At 42.1% G+C, this 17,259-nt stretch overlaps 1 protein-coding gene across 5 annotated transcripts in view; it reads left to right on the forward strand.

Moving 5' to 3' along the window:
- Window positions 1-17,259, forward strand: part of FAM13A (family with sequence similarity 13 member A) — a 128,162-nt gene that overhangs the window by 58,931 nt on the left and 51,972 nt on the right. The window contains exon 1 of one of the 5 annotated variants that reach the window (XM_032187030.1): window positions 7,422-7,477. The exons of the other annotated variants lie outside the window; for them this stretch is intronic. Coding sequence (XP_032042921.1) covers window positions 7,440-7,477 — 38 coding nt within the window. The 5' untranslated portion in view covers window positions 7,422-7,439. Of the gene's footprint in view, window positions 1-7,421; window positions 7,478-17,259 lie in introns of those variants that run through there. 5 annotated transcript variants of the gene reach the window in all.

Here is a 17,259-nt window from a genome sequence, read left to right on the forward strand (position 1 = left end):
CTTATGGAGAGATGCCACAGCAGCTTGGAGTGTCTCGCTCTATGCAAAACGTACTTGCCATGCTTATCTGTTGGCTGAGATGAGGAACTCTGAGAACCTGAAGCTCTGAAAAACTTTTAACTTCATGTTTACTTGCGTCTTGTCCCAGCAGGTTTAAGGAACAATTCTGGAATATGCTTCCTCCTTAATAGATTTTAACTAGCTTTATTTAAAAGGCAATTTGGCCTCCAAGTTGCAGTGAGGAAGAACGCAAGCGTTGGTTGATGAGAAGCTCATCATGAGCCAGCAATGTGTGCTTGTAGCCCGGAAAGCCAACTGTACCCTGGGCTGCATCAAAAGAATCATGGCCATGAGGGGGAAGGAGATGATTCTCCCCCTCTGCTCTGCTCTCATGAGAGCCCACCTGAAGTACTGTGTTCAGCTCTGGGGCCCCCAGCACAAGAAGGACATGGACCTAGTAGAACGAGTCCAGAGGAGGGCCACAAGGATGAACACCTCTTCTATGAAGAAAGACTGAGAGAGTTGGGGACGTTCAGCCTGGGGAAGAGAAGGCTCCTGGGAGACCTTATAGAGGCATTCCAGTACCTAAAGGGGGCCTACGGGAAAGCTGGGGAGGGACTCTTTGTCAGGGGGTGGACAAGGGGTAATGGCTTTAAACTAAAAAAGTGTGGATTTAGACTAGATATAAGGAAGAAATCCTTTACTCTGAGGGCAGTGAGGCATTGGAACAGGTTTTCTAGAGAGGTTGTGGATGCTCCATTCCTGGAAGTGTTTAAGGCCAGGATAGATGATCTTTAAGGTGTCTTCAAACCAAACCATTCCATGATTCTGTGGTTCTATAAAAAAGCAGTATATTCTCCATGGGTATGCCAACAAAACTTGTATTGTTATGCAGAAAATAAAAAAGGGTGAAATTAATTCAACTGAGAGCAACGTGTTTCTCTTTTGGACAAGAGGAAAATGAGGAAATCACTTAGGAAAATGTGTAAGATAATTTTGCTAATTATATCTGAGCAATTTGTCTAAGGTTTAGCATTCTTCAACATGAGCAAGTGTAAAAAAAAAAAAAAAAAGTAAGCAGGTTAAAAATTCACCGTTGTCTCTGATGAATTGTGTCAGTAGTTAGTTATCTTTGCCATTTTAAAATATCTCATTTCTAGTTTTAGTTTGTCTGTCTTCAGCTTCTATTGGTTCTTGTTCACCTTTTGAGTGCTAGTTCAAATATTAATGCTTCACACATAAATAGCTTGTTTCCTCTGAAAAACACTACATTTGTTTGGCTTTAATTCTTGCATTCTCTTCATTGTTTTCCTCAGAGCACTCTGAGTGATAGAGATGAATTATACCAATTAGAATACCCCTGCATTGCTAAAAACACAGTAGTCACAGTATGGGTATGGAGGTGCCATGTTTGAATCCTTTCCTCCTGTTCTTTCCCTCCTCAGAATTAAAAGCAGCTTTTCCTTACAGCTTTCCCAATGAGACAATTTTATGGTAGCAGGCATTTGAGCTTGTGAAAACTTTGTACTTTATGACTCTGCTTTTTTGTTGTTCGTTTCCTTACTACAAGTTCAGCACATGACTTACTAAGGTACGTGCTCTGTACTTACTATTTAATATCTTTGATAGAAATTGTGGAATTTTTTGAAGTTTTCATAAGAAATTTGTGAAATGGGTAATTTGGACTCTTTAGGAGAGTAGCTCTGTAACAAAGGATCGAACTATCACACTTCATTAATTGTAAATATAGAGTCCTATGTTGTATGGAAAAATTTAGCCAGAGTGATGAGAACTAAGGCAATTTGCTTTAACTTTGACAACAGACAAAAATGTCTGCTATATTCCCATTATTTTCTCATCCCTTATAAATTGTGCCTGAGTAACTGTCTGCAATCTGTTGCTGATGTTGAGCTCCCTTAAGGGACTAAAGAGCCCAAAGGAGGATCCAGAGAAACCACAATATCAATTGTTTATGTATTAAAGCATGCCAGAATGATCTCATAATTGGTAGTACATGTCCCATTTGAAAAGAATTAATGGTAGCAGAATCTGCTCATTGATACAGTTTTACAGTCAAAAGATACCGTAATAAGGATCAAAAGATACCATAATAAAAATCTAGCATAATTTCTTGCAGGTGATAGAACCACAGTTCATTCTGAATTAATTGCTACCCCAATTCAATTTCTGTGGTTGCAATACAGCATTTCTTTTAGCCTTTCTTTGTCCGTTCTTGATTCTAAAATTTCTGTTGGTAAAGAATTCACCATTGTCTTTGATAAATTGTGTCAGTAGTTAGTTATCCTCACTGTTTAAAAATGTCTCATTTCTAGTCATAATTTGTCTATCCTTGACTTCCAGCCATTGGATCTCATTCAACTTCTGAGTGCTGGTTCAAATATTAACATTTCCTGCCTGCATGCATAGACTGACTAACTTGAAAAATACTAAATGTGTGGTCTTTAGTTTTTGCATTCCCTTCCTGGGTCGTCTCTGAGCACTCTTCAATTTTTCACAACTTGCTTGAGAATGGGAATTCCTGAACTGACCGGTCTTCTGTAGCAGCCACACCCGTAGCAAATACAGGAATAATTCACTGTTTCCACACACCATCAGTGTTGATACATCCGTGGATGATGTTAATTTCTTTAGCCTCATATTCACTCAGAGCTTGTATGGAGGTGCTGCTCTAGCGTGACATTGCATCCCCCAGTAGAACCTGCAGATAATGTTGGGTGTTCCTAATCCCAGATTTGACTCATATACTGAAGCTTGTAGTGCTTGCATGCAAACAGAACCACCAGTACTATTTTATGTTTCCATTCAGATCACTGATAAAATCATTAAGCAACATAGAGCTGAGTACCAGCCTTGGAAATCCAGTTAGTACTCACGCACTTTCTGAGGATTCCCTGTTTGCTAAATAACATTTTTGACATATTAGATACTCTTTATTCCCATTTCTGTTCTTTTTTTTTCCAGTATATGCTCTTTTGAACAGAGTCTATTTAATGATCTGTCTGCTTTGTTTGGACATGAAGAGCTACAGTTCCCAAATATGGTTTCTATTTACTTGTGTCCTGCTTATTCCATGTGTGCACACAAATCTTCTGGCCTGCAGGAAGTTTTCCAGGGTATTTTTCATTTGCAATTGCTGTTGTTTATATGCACAGATAGTCTTAAGAGATAAATGAGTATAAATGCAAGCATGTGTACATAAATAATGGCATTTTAAAATTTGTATTGGTGGTGTTTTTAAAAGTACATTCTTTAATTTTCAGCCAGATTAAGATGTGCTTGTATCTTTGCTTTGCATTTCATGTTTCTGCCAGGGTGAAATTATTACATAACTTAGTAAATACTGTGGTAACACATGGATGGCATTGAGCAGAACTCCATCATCTTAAATATCTTAAGATTTTATCAGACCAGACAAATCTTTTTTTCTTTAAATAGTATCTAATTTGTGTATGACAGTGCAGTGAGGCAAAGGATAACTGCTTCTCAGGAGGCAGACACAGCAACATCCTTATAAAATCTATTAATTAGATCAGTTGCTGCATTAGATCTTATGCTGCTGTGCTGGCCACAGGTCATCTTGTTGCCTTATGCGCTGAGAAAATTCCTTGTTGTGCAGCTAAGTATGGAAAGGAAAAAAAAGAGGAGAAAGCATGTCTATAAAGATGATTGACAGGACACTTCCCTTCCAAATGTAGATTCATTCATTGATGGCAGAGGAGAAAAGTGATTATTCATATTTAGTTCCAGACAGTGTCTTTTTTTTTTTCTTTCTTTCTTTCTTTCTTGAATCTCAGCAATAAATTTGCAAATCAAATAGTGGGAACCTAGGTGGTGCCATACCCAGGTGCTGAAGTGTAGTGGCATGTCTTGGTATTTTAAGGGGTTTCATCACTTTTATTTGTTATGTTTTCCTGAAATATTCGCAACATACTAGAGAGCACAGAGCCAGTGGAGAGGATGCTGTGCTTATGCTGAGAGGTTTTTTGTTTTTTTCCCCATGATTACCATGTTTTATGAAGCATGCACTTCTTTAGTAGGGTGAGGACTGGATAGGTGGGAATGGTTGCTTCTTTTCATTTTAAGTGTTTAGTGATACATGGTTGTGATGAGCCTGGGCTTAAAAGTCTCCAGTGAGGATGGAGGGAGAAAGGTATGTGGGTGTATTCTCTGCACGTTTGTTTTGTGGTTCCATAAATAGCCACTGCAGTGCATTGTTGCTGCCAACAAATGAGTCTGGCCTTTCTGAGCAAGTAATAGGGACGTAAGAATAGTATGCAACATGCAGAAGAGGTTTTATTTCCCATGTTTAACATGGGAGAACAGATTCAATAGGTACAAACAAATCCAAAACAAAATATTGCATAATCTTAGGTTTCGTATGTGATAATCCAGTTTGAATTCAGTTAGAAAGGGTGTAAGAGGGCAGGTGTAAGATTAGAAATCTTTACCTCTGCCAAATAGCAAGTTGGCTTTAACATAAAAACATCCGTGAGAAGGAAGTGGAATTGTTTGGAGATAAGGCTTCAGTATTCTGGCAGCTTTGGTCTGCCTAATGTGTACTGCAAATACATTGCTCCGGGTACACGTGGACAGGGCAGATGAAGAATGAAGGAGTTCTGTGCTGTTTTAGCAAAGTGACAGATTCAAAGCAATAATATACACCAAAGCAAGGTGATGTGCATCTGCAGGCCATCTCCTGCTGTGTGAGTAGCAGGTAGCATTGCTCTCACAGGTGATTGGCCTCTGTGCCACAAAGTACTTTTCAAATTTTCACTCCCTTTGATGCTTCTCCATGTCAACACCTTTCATTGCAATATCTGCAGCTATTCTGGAAATAATTTAAACATTGGGAAACCAGCAGTGCTAGCAAAAGTCCGTCGTTGGTCTCCTTGTTCTTAGTGGGCATTGAATTTGCACACCAGGGGGTGTGCAGGGAAAGGTGAGCTAGGATACCTCTTCTTTGTCGTGATGTTTTTGGCAATATTAAAGATGCAGCTGAGGAAGGAGAGGAGGAAACTGACAGCCCATCCAGGGGATTCCAGAAGCAGAGAACAGAAACAGGAGATGGCTCTGAAGAGTTTGATGGCACAGGATGCACTGGTCGGCTTCAGTGTTCTCCCAAGGCATCTGGTTGATTTTAGCAAAGTGCCAGCAGTTGACCTTCTTACTGATGCTAATTCATGAATTAATCTTTCTGGTTATGCTAGTGTCTCTTTTTGTTAGTGAATTCTTTGTTGTGAATGTTAGTACGCTCCAGCTCATTTATACAGGCAAGTCACATGAAAGTTGCAACAAAATAGCTAGGATATAAGCTTCAAGCACAACAGCTATTAGAAGTTATTCCACTTTGTTCATTCAGCAAGTTGCTCTGGAGAACCAGGACTCCCCATGCAGATAGGCCCTTCATTAAATGGGGAAAAAATTATTTACTGGCAACCTGATGACAACATTCAGCTTATAGAAATGTAATAAGCTATGAATAACTGTGCCTGTGTTTTAAAAAAAAAAAAAAAAAAAAAAAAAAAAAAAAAAAAAAAGACTGACCAGGAGGGACAAATTCATTTACAGTCAAATTGTGAAACAATACAAGGTGCTTTTGTTTCGTGCTGCAACAGTTTGTGTACCAGAGTAAAATCTTTCTTGCACGATTTTCGTTGCTTAAGAGCACATATAGCACATTTAACAGGAAGTCATCAAGATACTCATTTAATTGACACAGATAAGAGCAGGCCAGATCCGTGATGGCAGAGTGCTTTATCAGCACTGCTGACTTTCCTAAAAAGGGGCCCTGTGCTGTGCCTGGCGTGACTGCAGCACAGCCAAACAGGCTTGTGCTGAGGCAATGGGCAGAAGCATTACTAATGCACTTCTTCCAGCGAGCCTGCTGACAGGAGCAAATATTAAACAGTTCAGCATACTGAAGCAGAGCCACTTCTCAGTTGACCTCTCTGTTTCTACTCCATGCCACTGCTTCCCGAGGCTGCAGCTGCCCACTGCTTTTGTGTTTAAGACACAGAATGCTCCTGCCTCCTGCCGAGAAAGGTCAAGATCTTTTAGGCATCCCTGCAAAAAGTCTGATATCCTCCTTCTGACCCTGGAGTGTCTGCTGCTTCTCCAGAAAGCTGACGTGGCTCGCACATAGTTCATATTACCTACATCTGTATGGAAGTCATAAGCATACAGATACTTAGCTCTTGCCACAGTTTTCACCCAAACCAGTGCCAGTCTTCCCTGGCCTAAGGTTGAAGGTGTGTGTGCTTTTAATATTGGCTTGAATTTTAGAAGATTGTCATGTATGGCTCTGTGGGAATTAGCCATTAGGTTTTTATTGCCTAAAATGTTGACAGGCTCCATTCTCTTCTGCCCTTTCATCAGTTTGGGATTCTCCCTTTTTCCCTCTCACAATGGTAATGTTGTTCACAGCTAGGGCAGCAGCAGAAGTGTGTGTCTGATGCTGGAGGAAGCTGATGATGATTCCTTAGATGTTCTGGGCAGCTGAAGTTTGGAGGTTAAAGATAAAACTTTGTTTATGAGCCCTCGGTATCCATAAAAAGTTTCAGTGCAAGACCTTCTTACAGATTTCGTACTGTGTGTTTTCCAAGACTGCTGTGGTATGAAAAAAAAACACACTGTAAAGTGGCACATCATTGTGTAGTGTTCTTTTGGTATCACAGTTCCCAGCCCCAAATCTCTACTAAATAAAATGTTGAGGGTGGGCTACCCTCAGGGAACATCAACAAAGTAAGTAAAAAAAAGTAAAGAAAAGAATGGTAAAAAGGAATTCTCATATGTTCCTCCTCCCGGAGCATCTGGATTGATCAGCTTACTACTGCGTAAACCACTTGAACCCCAGTAGTGCTTACTGCAAGGCAAAGGGGTGGTGAAATCGCAGCCCCTGTAGACATACAACGTGGCAAAGGTGGCTCGGTGTGTGCTGAGTGCTGGCCCAACGGGCATCCTGCCCTCCCTGGGGACAGCGGTGCCGCTGCAGTCAGGTTGTGGGCTCTTGGTTGTCCCCCCCGGGGGGCATTTACCCAGACAAGGTGTGTGGGGGTCCCGGTTACTAGAAGCGATGCAAGAGACCTCGTGCGGTGTTTTTGCGCAAAGGTTTCCTGTGGGCATGAGGCTGCGGCTCGTGGCGTTTCTCGCACGTTGAAAACAGCTCCACACCACCTCCGCTCCGCCTCGCCTTCCCCTCCCGGAGCCCTACCTGCCCGCGGGGCAGGGCTGGAGCCATCCTCCCCCTGCCCCTCGGCAGCGGGGCGGGTCGCCGTCAGCTCCCACCCGCGGCCCCTCGCTCCTCCCCGGGGCCGGGCAGCGCCGCCGGCTCCCCGAGGCGAGGCGAGGCGCTGCGGGCGAGCAGAGCACAGCACAGCACCGCACAGCAGAGCAGCGCAGAGCACAGCAGCAGCGGCTCCATGGCCAGCATGGCCTGCGAAGTCATGCCCCTGCAGAGGTACGTGGCTCCCATCCCCGCAGCAGGGGGAGCCGGGCTCCGCGCCCAGGGCGCACGGTGCTTTATCGGGGAGCCAGGCGGGGGGCGGCCGTGCGGAGACGGGGGTCGGGGCCGGGTGTCCGCCGGCTCCCTGAGGGGTCTGCCCTTGCCTGGGAAGCGCGGCGGCGAGGGTTAGTTTGCAGCAGCAGGGGCTGTTTTGTTTCCGCGGTGCCGAGACACGCCTCTCCCCAGCACCAGCTGCCAGCGCCTACCTGTGCTGGCATGTGCCCCTGCCACAGCATCGCGGGGGGGCTGCAGCGAGCCTGGAAATGGCACGGCACAAACCCGGGGGTACGCCTACACGGTCCTCGTACCGAGTCATTATTATTTATTTATTCTTTATTGCTCCTTCAGTTCTCAAAATTACGCATGCCTCCTTATCCGTACTGCGTTGGAGCCAATACCGATCTTTATGTAATCCGCGAAACAATAAACAACTCGGTGTGCCTTTTCAGCACCACGGCGGTGCTGCTTCAGCAGAAGCTGGGAAGTTGCTGTTTACTCGGACGCAGCAAAATCAGAACTGAAATTGCTGTCCAAACTGTTACCGTCGTGATGTAGCAGGGTGTCCTCCGCAGGGGGATGCAGGGGAGGTCTGTTTTGCAGGAATGTAGTTGCAAGGTTCCATGTTGATGACTGCAGAGAAGCAGAAATACGGTTTGAATGTCTTAAAGAAGTAGTCATAGCACATCGTTTCTATTTGAAGGAACAGCCTCACATAGTATTTTTAACCTTTTTGTGTTCCGGAGGATCTGCCTATCATGGCCAAAGTCAGAACAAGTGGTTCTTACTGCACTCCTGCCTACACGTATTCACCCCAGGGGAAGATAGGTTTCATGGGGTAGCCTTACCTAGACCCCCTGTTGTTGTTTTTTTGTTTGTTTGTTTGTTTGTTTTTTTGGTTAAAAGGACTAACTCGCAATCAGTTAGAAATGCACTCTGTACTTTGAAGATTTTTCTTAAAACTCCCATTAAACCTAGAGCACTGTACAGTATCATATGAATTCTGCAGTTAGAAATATTTACAAATTTCTGTATTCTTTGCTCTTTGATTTATTTTTAGTATACATACACCGTACTTTTAGCAGCTCATTTCCTATGGAGGTAGGGGCAGGTAAACACAGACTCCCAAATCCCTTTACAATGTTCTCCAGGTTGCACCTATTTTCCCTGTTCTTTTCCTTTGAACATTGTCTCCTCCCTTCTTAGTGCATGTTTCTTGCTGATGAGGAGGGTCATTCTGGCTTTATGGATTTCCTTCTGCTAAAGGAAAGGTGATCTCTGCCAGTTGTTGTGGTTCCCCTGAGGCACACAGGATACTCCAGCTGAGGGTGTTGGCAACTGGCAGTGCTGCCTGCGTCTAAAGCCTCCAGGTGCCGCTGCTTAGGACATGTGCCCAAGCTGTAAGCATCCATCCAGCCTTTTCAGGAAAGTGAATGTGCTGTCAGCAGTAATCGTGCTTGGTGCCCTTCCTGTGCGGGTCAGCTCCCTGGTGTCAGTGCCCTCTGAGCACCGTGTTCTCAGCCACAAGCTGGCTGTGCTGTGCCTGCCACAGGAACCCTTGTGCTGAAGTGCTGCGACTGCATCTCTGCATGGTTGGTGTGTGAAGGTTGGGGAAGGTGGGAATGCTGCTGTTTAAGCAGCTGCGGTGATAAAATGTTACTTGTCATGAGAATGGCCGAGTATTATATCTACCCTGGATCTAGAAGACATAAGCCTGTCTTCAAAAAAAATCATATAATGGGCTTGCATAGAGCCGTATGTACTATACTGTGTCATTTTATTCTATATATAGATGTCTGTGGAATGGCACATGAAAGGATATGGTGGCCTGCTGCAAGGGAGTGACAATAGGGACTTCAGGGTTATGTTTCATTGCATGGGAAGGGACAGAAGGCCAAATGTGTTGATCCCTGTGCTGCACTATGTGCTGCCTTGCCCAAAGGGCGCTTGTAAATGGCACGCTGGTTGCAGTCGTCATTTTCCAACAACCTGTCCACCAGCGATTGTCTCTTTTATTACTGTTAATCTGTTTTCTGAACAGCATGAGCTTAGTTTAATAACGTAGGTTCCTAGTTAGAGCATTACTAATACTACTCAAGTATGTTTGAATTCATTTCCTCTAGCTCCGTGTGCTGCACATTTAACAAAAGTCGTGTGAAGCTGAAACCTGTGCCCGCCTTCGCCAATTGCAGCTGTCAGTTTCCATAAGAGATAAGAAATCAAAGTACACACTTAGGCCTTGTTTGTGATCAGTGGCCTCCTTTGCTTTGCACTTTGCTGAAACAAATCAACAATGAGCAAAAAAGAAGCCATCACAAATATTTTTAGATGCATATCTGATGGAGCAGTCACACTCCCTTCTATTTCTAATCTGTACAGCAGCAGTTCTCTGCATGGACTGTCTCACTTGTAGCCACATTGGGTTTGTTTAATTTACATTACTAGCTTTTTTCCTTGGAGTCTTTCACAAATACCAAATATTTTAGCCACATTTCTGTTCCACTGCATTTTCTTCCCTTTTTTTTTTTTTTTTTTTTTTTTTTACTGGCGGCCTTGTTCTCTTTAACAGATTAGTGAGTGCTTCTGTGTGTAAAGTTGTATTGTAAATAAGTCTGATCCTTTGGACTTTGTTATCACTTTCCATCCAAGGTAGCTGGAGTGTTTCACAAACACTATTGAAGTATGTTCTGGAACATCTCCCTCTGGGGATAGGGAAGATTTATCAGGTGTGTTTGTTTTTGTTTTTTCACTAGTCAGGAATTAAGAGAAATTCAAGCCTGTAGTCCTTGTCTTCCTGAATTCGTAGTCATAGCCTATCTCAAAATGTTATATAAATTTTTGGCCTTCCAGGCTCGCATTTGATCCGTTGAGTGCTCTGTCTTCTCACAGCTTTGACTTTGATGCATGTAGAAGCATGTGGAAGTTTTCCTGGGTACCGCAAAGCGGGCAGCAGAGGGGCCTCTGACTGAAAAAGGAAACTGACGTGGACGTTTTCTTTGGTGTCTCATGGTGTCTACCTGATTAAGCAAGAAAATGTGAATATTTATTGAAAAGCTGGGCTCCTAGATAACTTTATTTGAAGCCTGCAAGCTCTTAACAAACAATCCTGAAACAGAAATTGCTGGTTACCTGGTAACAGTCCTTCATGATTATAATGCAACAGGTATGCGTGCATTATGCAACTTCACCCTGTTACATTCTGTGAAAAGGTGAGACTTGGGCTGGTACATGTCTTCTGCCTCTTTCTGACCCATTTTCTAGTTTTATCCTAGTAAGGACTGTTGCCAAGCCACAACTAGAAGAAAAGACGCTGCCCTGGCTTTCATAATAAGCCCCAACTAGTTTTAGAAGTAAAACAACAAAAGCAGGCTGTTTAACATTGACGTCATTTTATAAAAAGATAAACATATTTGCAATCCAGGAGGATAGCAAGTAGAAAATAATTATACAAAATTAAACTGTCGAGGGTTCTCTTGGATTCAGATATGTGAATATAAAAGTAAAGTCAGCCTCTTGCTTGCAGTGGCATTTATCAGCTGGAAGTTTCGCCCATTAAATCTTGCTGTGGGGTAGCCTGTACTTCCCTGATGTTTCTTCAAAGTGGGAGGACATTTGTAAAATGTCTTTAGTGTATCTTTTTTTTTTTTTTTTTTTTTTTTTTTTTCAGTTCAGGCTTTTTGCCCTAATCTTGCTGCCCTCTCACATACAGGCTGCACAGAGTTATGCCTGTGGATAATGCAGTATATTCCCTGTATGGCTGTTCTGAATGTCAGCTTTTCTTAGAATTAAAAGGCTTGGGTACTCCTGCTTTAACCTTTGCTGTGGCAAACAGAATAATAAATAGTACATGCTCCTCAGACGTGTGACAGAATGCTCCTTCATATTCACCTCCGTTTATCTGTATAAAATAGTAATATTGACATGGTGAACGCCAGTTAGAACAGGCCACAGAAGCCCATGCTTTTGGGAAGATTAGTGGGGAACTTTCTCTCAGAGAGGTCACTTCCTACTGCCCTGAAGTCACGTTGCTCCACGCTATGATCTCTCTGGCTTAAGACATAACTCAGTTGAGACCTCTAGGAAAAACATTGATTAAAGAAGTTTGGGGAAAATGGAAGGATCCTCTGGAGATTAGTATTAAAATCAGCACCAATCCACCCCCATGTGAGTTATTCAAGACGTTTTGCAGTGTATGCAAGTTCAGAATTAAATATACTGGTTTTTAAGTCTAATATTTGACATTTGACTCATTTAATGAGTAGCTTAAGCAGGTACTTAAGCACGAGTGTAACTTTATTCCATGTTTTAAAACATGGTTGGGCATAAATGTAATTATTGGAAGACTGGAGATAAATATCAGAAAAGATGCTTTTTTTTGAACATAAAAGTTACTCTTTAGGTCAAATGAAAATGTTTTCATGGAAATAACTCTCACAGAGAAATGGCTATTAAACGTATGTTTGGTTGTGCTATCCAGCAGTTCCTATATAGGGCATTCCTCTTTCTCTGATTAAGGGTATAGAGCAAGGGGGACATTGCTCAACAATTGATGATAAATGCTGGTTTTAATGATGACCAATGTATCACCACAGTGTTAATGTGTTAGATTAGATTTATGGTTATTCTTTCATTAAGGGCAATATTATTTCTTCTTTTGCCTGACATACTTTAACACTTGCTTTATTTGAAGGAAGGAACTTATATTGCCTGCTATTTCTCACATGCACAAACATTACCTTTTACCCACTGCTGTTAAGGACAAACTATGAGTAAATCACTCTGCTGAGAAATTAAGTATGCAATACATTTTCATGACAGTTTCAGTCTTGCATTTGTCACAAGTTTGAAATAACTTTTATGGGGAAGTAACTCAGGGAAGAAAAAGAAATGTTGAAAAATGCATGACTAAGTCAGGAAATTCAGCAAAAAGCACTACTTTGGCCTCCGAATCGTGTATTCCTTGAAGCTGTTTTTAGTGCCATTAATGTTGATATTAGTAAATCAATAATATTATTAAAATCCTTTTCAATTGCAATAATGGCATGTCTTTTAATGCAAGATGGCATTATGGTTCTGAATGGTAAGAAGAAAAGAGGGCAAAAAGTCTTAACAAGCCACCCAAGCTTAGCCTTTCTTTCTCTCCACCCAGAAGCTGCATCAACTTTTTATACTCTTAGTAATTTGACGCTACTGAATTTTCAGTGGCTTTTTGTTTGACTGTGTTGAAATTAGAAGCAGAAATCTCATTGCCTGAAAAAAAAAAAAAGTATTCTCACTAAAAAATAATTAATTTCTTTTGAAGTCCAGAATAGATGGTGGTGCAATAGAAAGAGCCATTCCTTTATCTAAGTTTTGAGGGCAGAACAAATAGAGCCTATGGCAAGGCTACGCGAAAACATGACCTTGGCTAGCAGCATGATCCCGCCAGTGTGGCGACCCTTCATCTCTGGTGCAAAATGTTGACACTTGAGTCAAAGTACATTTTCATGACTGTACAAAATAACACATTATTTTAAGCAACGAAATGTCCCATTTAACTTTCGGAAAAAGATGCGCAGTAGGAAAGCAGTGTTTGCTTTACAATGAAGTAATGCAGTGCCAGGAAACCAGGACAGAAGCACTCCTGATAATTAAGAACAAATAAAACAGGACTATTAAAACCTTTTTTTTTTTTTTTAAAAAAAAAGTGTTTTTTTTTTAATTAAAAAAAAAAAAGTGGTTTATAAAAAGTCAATAATAAGTCAGTAGTTTATAGAAAGTCAATAAGGCCCTCTCCAAACACTGTACTTGTAAAGCTTTATGAGTGACGTGGGAAGGGAAGTCCACTGATGTCTGTTTCAGAGACAGGTTTGGTGGCCCTAAATCTTTAAGACTTGGCTCTCAGCAGGTCAAACAGCCTTGTTTGGGACTGAGCTCTTTGGGAAGGGCCCAGAGCCACTCTCTGACCTGTGGTGAGAGTTCAAGCCAGCAAGGGGGCTGGAGCAGAGTAGTGCTGGGGTATCCCATATGCATGTAAATAAATCAGGAACTATCAGTCTAAATGGGTGTTTTACAGCTTCAGCTCTGGAGTGAGCTGAACTCTCTTACTCTTTGGGAAGGTCATTATGAGACACACACACACAAAAAAAGGAAAACACTCATTTCATATTTGAGAATGTGATGGTGTGGTGGATGCTTGCCTGCAACACTCCTGTTACAAAAGGGAGGGGGGAAAAAAAGGTAGCGGTGGTTCCGTGTTGAAAATTTGTTGTTTAACCATTAGACTTCACCGAAGCTTTCATGTTTCCATCTTTAGAGACACAAAGGCTGCCTTGCATGAGTGATGTAAAATACATGTGCATTAAAATACTAAGTCGTGCCAAACTAACTAGGGGTGAGAGTGGCATTCTTTCCAGTCTGACAAACTTTTCTGTTAGCTCTCTGGGGATCACAAATACAATGAACACCAGTACTAAAATAAAGTTACAAAGAAAAAAGGTTGGTTGGTTGGTTTGTTTGTTTTTTTTCCACTTTAGCAAGTTGGTTTTTTTTGTCTTGTTTTTGTTTGTTTGTTTGTTTTTCAAGAAATCTGTTTTAAAAGAGCACCAGATTTTTAGGTATCCACAGGAGTATGAGAAATTGCTCTCCCAGGCATTACATGAAGAGCAATTTCTGTTTAATCCCTTCATTTAGCAGTGCTATATATGTGTCTGAGAAGAAAGAGATGGCTATATTTGGTCCTCACCTGCTTGGCCAGGTTATCAGTGGCATTTGATTAAATATCTCTTTTGTTTTGGTTTTTAATTATTGTATCCTTTCTCAAGTATATTCAGTGACTTCTGACCATGAAACAATATGTAAAACATAGACAAAACTTTGAAGGTATAAAAATATATAATTTGTTATTAAACCTGCTTGCTAAATGGGTAACTTCTTTCCTGGGTAGAAATCTAGACTGTATAGGAGATGCACTTTGGAATGACTTGTCTCTTCCTTATTGTGGACAACTGACTTGTTTTGCCAGGTTGCTGTGCCAGGTATGAAATTCTTTCTGCAAAGGTCCCTTTAACCAAAGAGGAAATATGGAGCATAAGTAAAGTGCATGTGAACGTATAGCATATCTTAATGACAGCATTTCCTTTAGAAAGGATGTAATATGTGGTGGAAAGGGCTTCCTAGCAATACTAATAAACCCCCTTCAGTGCAAGGTGTTTTAAAAATGAGCAAGCAGTTGTTTTTTAATAAGCATAGTGTGAGTGATAGTGAGTAAGAGTCCTGCGTGGAAGGTTTTAAACCAACTTCTACCCTGTTTATTGTGTAATAGCAACTAATGATCACTTATGATTCATATCTTGTACATTCTTGCTTGCTTGCCTGTCTCTTCTATGTCACAGATCATGTGATGAGGTGTATAAAGGTTTAAAACCTTTCACACAATTTCTATTTCTTTCATTAAACTGTGCTTTTGTGCATAACATAAGCACAGCAGTGTATTATCTTACCAATACTTAAGACTTTCATAAAGTATTTTAATCAAAATAGAATCCTTGTGTGCTCTGTGAGTGCAGTAGGGCCATCTAACATCTCACTTGAGGGATTCAGAACTATTTGAAATAGCTGTTTCAAATCTGTTCATAATTTACACAGCTCTCATCTTCCGTCTTGCATAGGTGAGTTGACAAAGGTGCATGAAGTTAGGGAAAGATGCTTCGAGTATGTTGTTGCTAATGATTGGGAAGGGGGAAATGGATAACCTGCTTTGCTCAGATGCAGATCTTTTAAAGTTAAAAGATTTTATGTTTTTTCAAAAGTCTCTGCTCCAAGGAGGTTAGCTTGGATCTCTTCATCCCAGACGCAGCTACATATCCATGCTGCATATGTAAAAACATAAAGCACTTCAGGATAAAAGAGATTATACACAGCTGTAATCATTGTTAACTATGTGAAATTTTGAAATGTGGTAATCTAAATGAAATCGATATTTGGTTTCTGTCTTCTATAGCGTTTCTTTCTTCCTCATTCCCAACCCCCAGCTAATATTCTTAAAAGCTTTTTTCTTGTTCCTCACTTGGTTTGTGTGAACGGATAATGATTTTTTGTACAGATGTATAACACTTAAACTTGTGAAATAGTGATCATATCATAGTTGCTGTGAAAACAAAAAGGAAGTGCATGAGATTTCAGAGTCTGGTGAATACTACTACTACATATGGTCTGTTGTGGCTACTAGTTGGGAGTATGGATATAAGAAAGTTATTTGGGCTTTTTCAGTATCACAGTGCTTCTGTGACCTCAAACTTACTTGCAAATCATGAGATAAGAAACAGAGAGGATGTTTGCTGTGGATTTGACAACTGCCACTTGTACCTGAAACAGCATTTTGTGTTGTCATTTGAAGTTGTGCTGCTGCACAGAGATCCTGATGGCACTGTGGACTCTTCACACATGGTGTGTGCCATCGGGACTTGCCCGTGTTCAGTTTATAAGGACAGCCCTTATGTCACAAACTTTCTTAATAAGTGCTGTGTTAAAAAGAGTATTCTGCAAATGCTAAATAAGGAAATCAACTGAAGCCTATGAACTGCGAGGTAGTGGATGCTGTCGGAGGGGAGTCCGTCCCTGGAAGAGATTCTTACCCAAGCGGTCACTGCAGGTTGCCTTCTGGAAAGCAGCCCTGAGGGACCTTTCCACGTGTCTTCGCTTTTCCTAGGCTGTCTGAAAGCTGTAACTGTTCCTCACAAAGACCCTCTGGGTGTACCTCAGTTCACAGGCAGCTTCTGCACTGCCTCGCGGGCTGCGGGCAGGAGCCTTTGGCCTGCTTCGCGCACCTCCACAGGCCCGCTTGGTTTGACAGCGCAGGAGGGCTCCCACAGCAGCAGCCGCCTGCAGCTCGAGCAGCCAAAGGGAGACTTGTGCAAGTGGCACCACAGTTTCCAGCAGCAGCCACGATCTCGGTCTCCTCAGGGAGCTGCAGGAAACTGCCCAGTCACTGTTGTGTTACAGAGGCTCTGTAAGCCTTGGCAGACCACACTGAGTTGAGAAGCCGCTTCTCTTCCTTCCTCTCTGTGGTGTTTTGTGTTCCCCTTCAATCTGTGTTTCAGGCTCCCTGCGGGCTGCCAGGGTGACGTGTGCTGTCACAGTGAGTGGGGCAGTCTTTTCTGTAGGGGATTCCAGCTATCTCTGTACGACTTTCTGTATGCTGTAGCTGGGAGTTGGAGCGATGCAGAGGTAACCCCTGTGAGGTTTCTGCTCTGCTCGCTTGCTTGTGCTCCATCTGTCCACCTTCCCGGTCTTCCCGATTCCTTGCCTCCTCCCTTCCCCCTGGATAAATTTGGTGTTCGTATTTGTGGAGCTGTTATAACATTGTCAGAGTTCAAAACAAGCCACAGTGAAGCCTGCCTCTGGCTATGCTTGCTGTAAGAGCACAGCGCTCACCTGGCTCCGGGCCAGCTGCAGCTCGTCTTGCTTCGCCAGCTTCCTTCTGACTCCAGCGCAAGCTGCAGAACGGGGGTGTGATTATTTGACCTCCTAGCTACGAAACCCACGGTGGTGGCCCTTTGGCTTTTATTCTGCGCTTAGAGAAGCTATTTGTAAACTGATAAATAAAATTCTGAAGCTGAGTTCATCTTACCCAGAGCATTTATGACTATTCTCTCATCCTCTGAATATGTTTCAAAATGATGAGCACCTTCAAAGCATGCCAGTGCCCCGGACCTCCCAGTTGATGTCAGTTACTGACTGCTCATGGTAAATTGCAGGGC

The sequence above is a fragment of the Aythya fuligula genome, chromosome 4, assembly GCF_009819795.1.
Source record: "Aythya fuligula isolate bAytFul2 chromosome 4, bAytFul2.pri, whole genome shotgun sequence".
NCBI lineage: Eukaryota > Metazoa > Chordata > Aves > Anseriformes > Anatidae > Aythya > Aythya fuligula.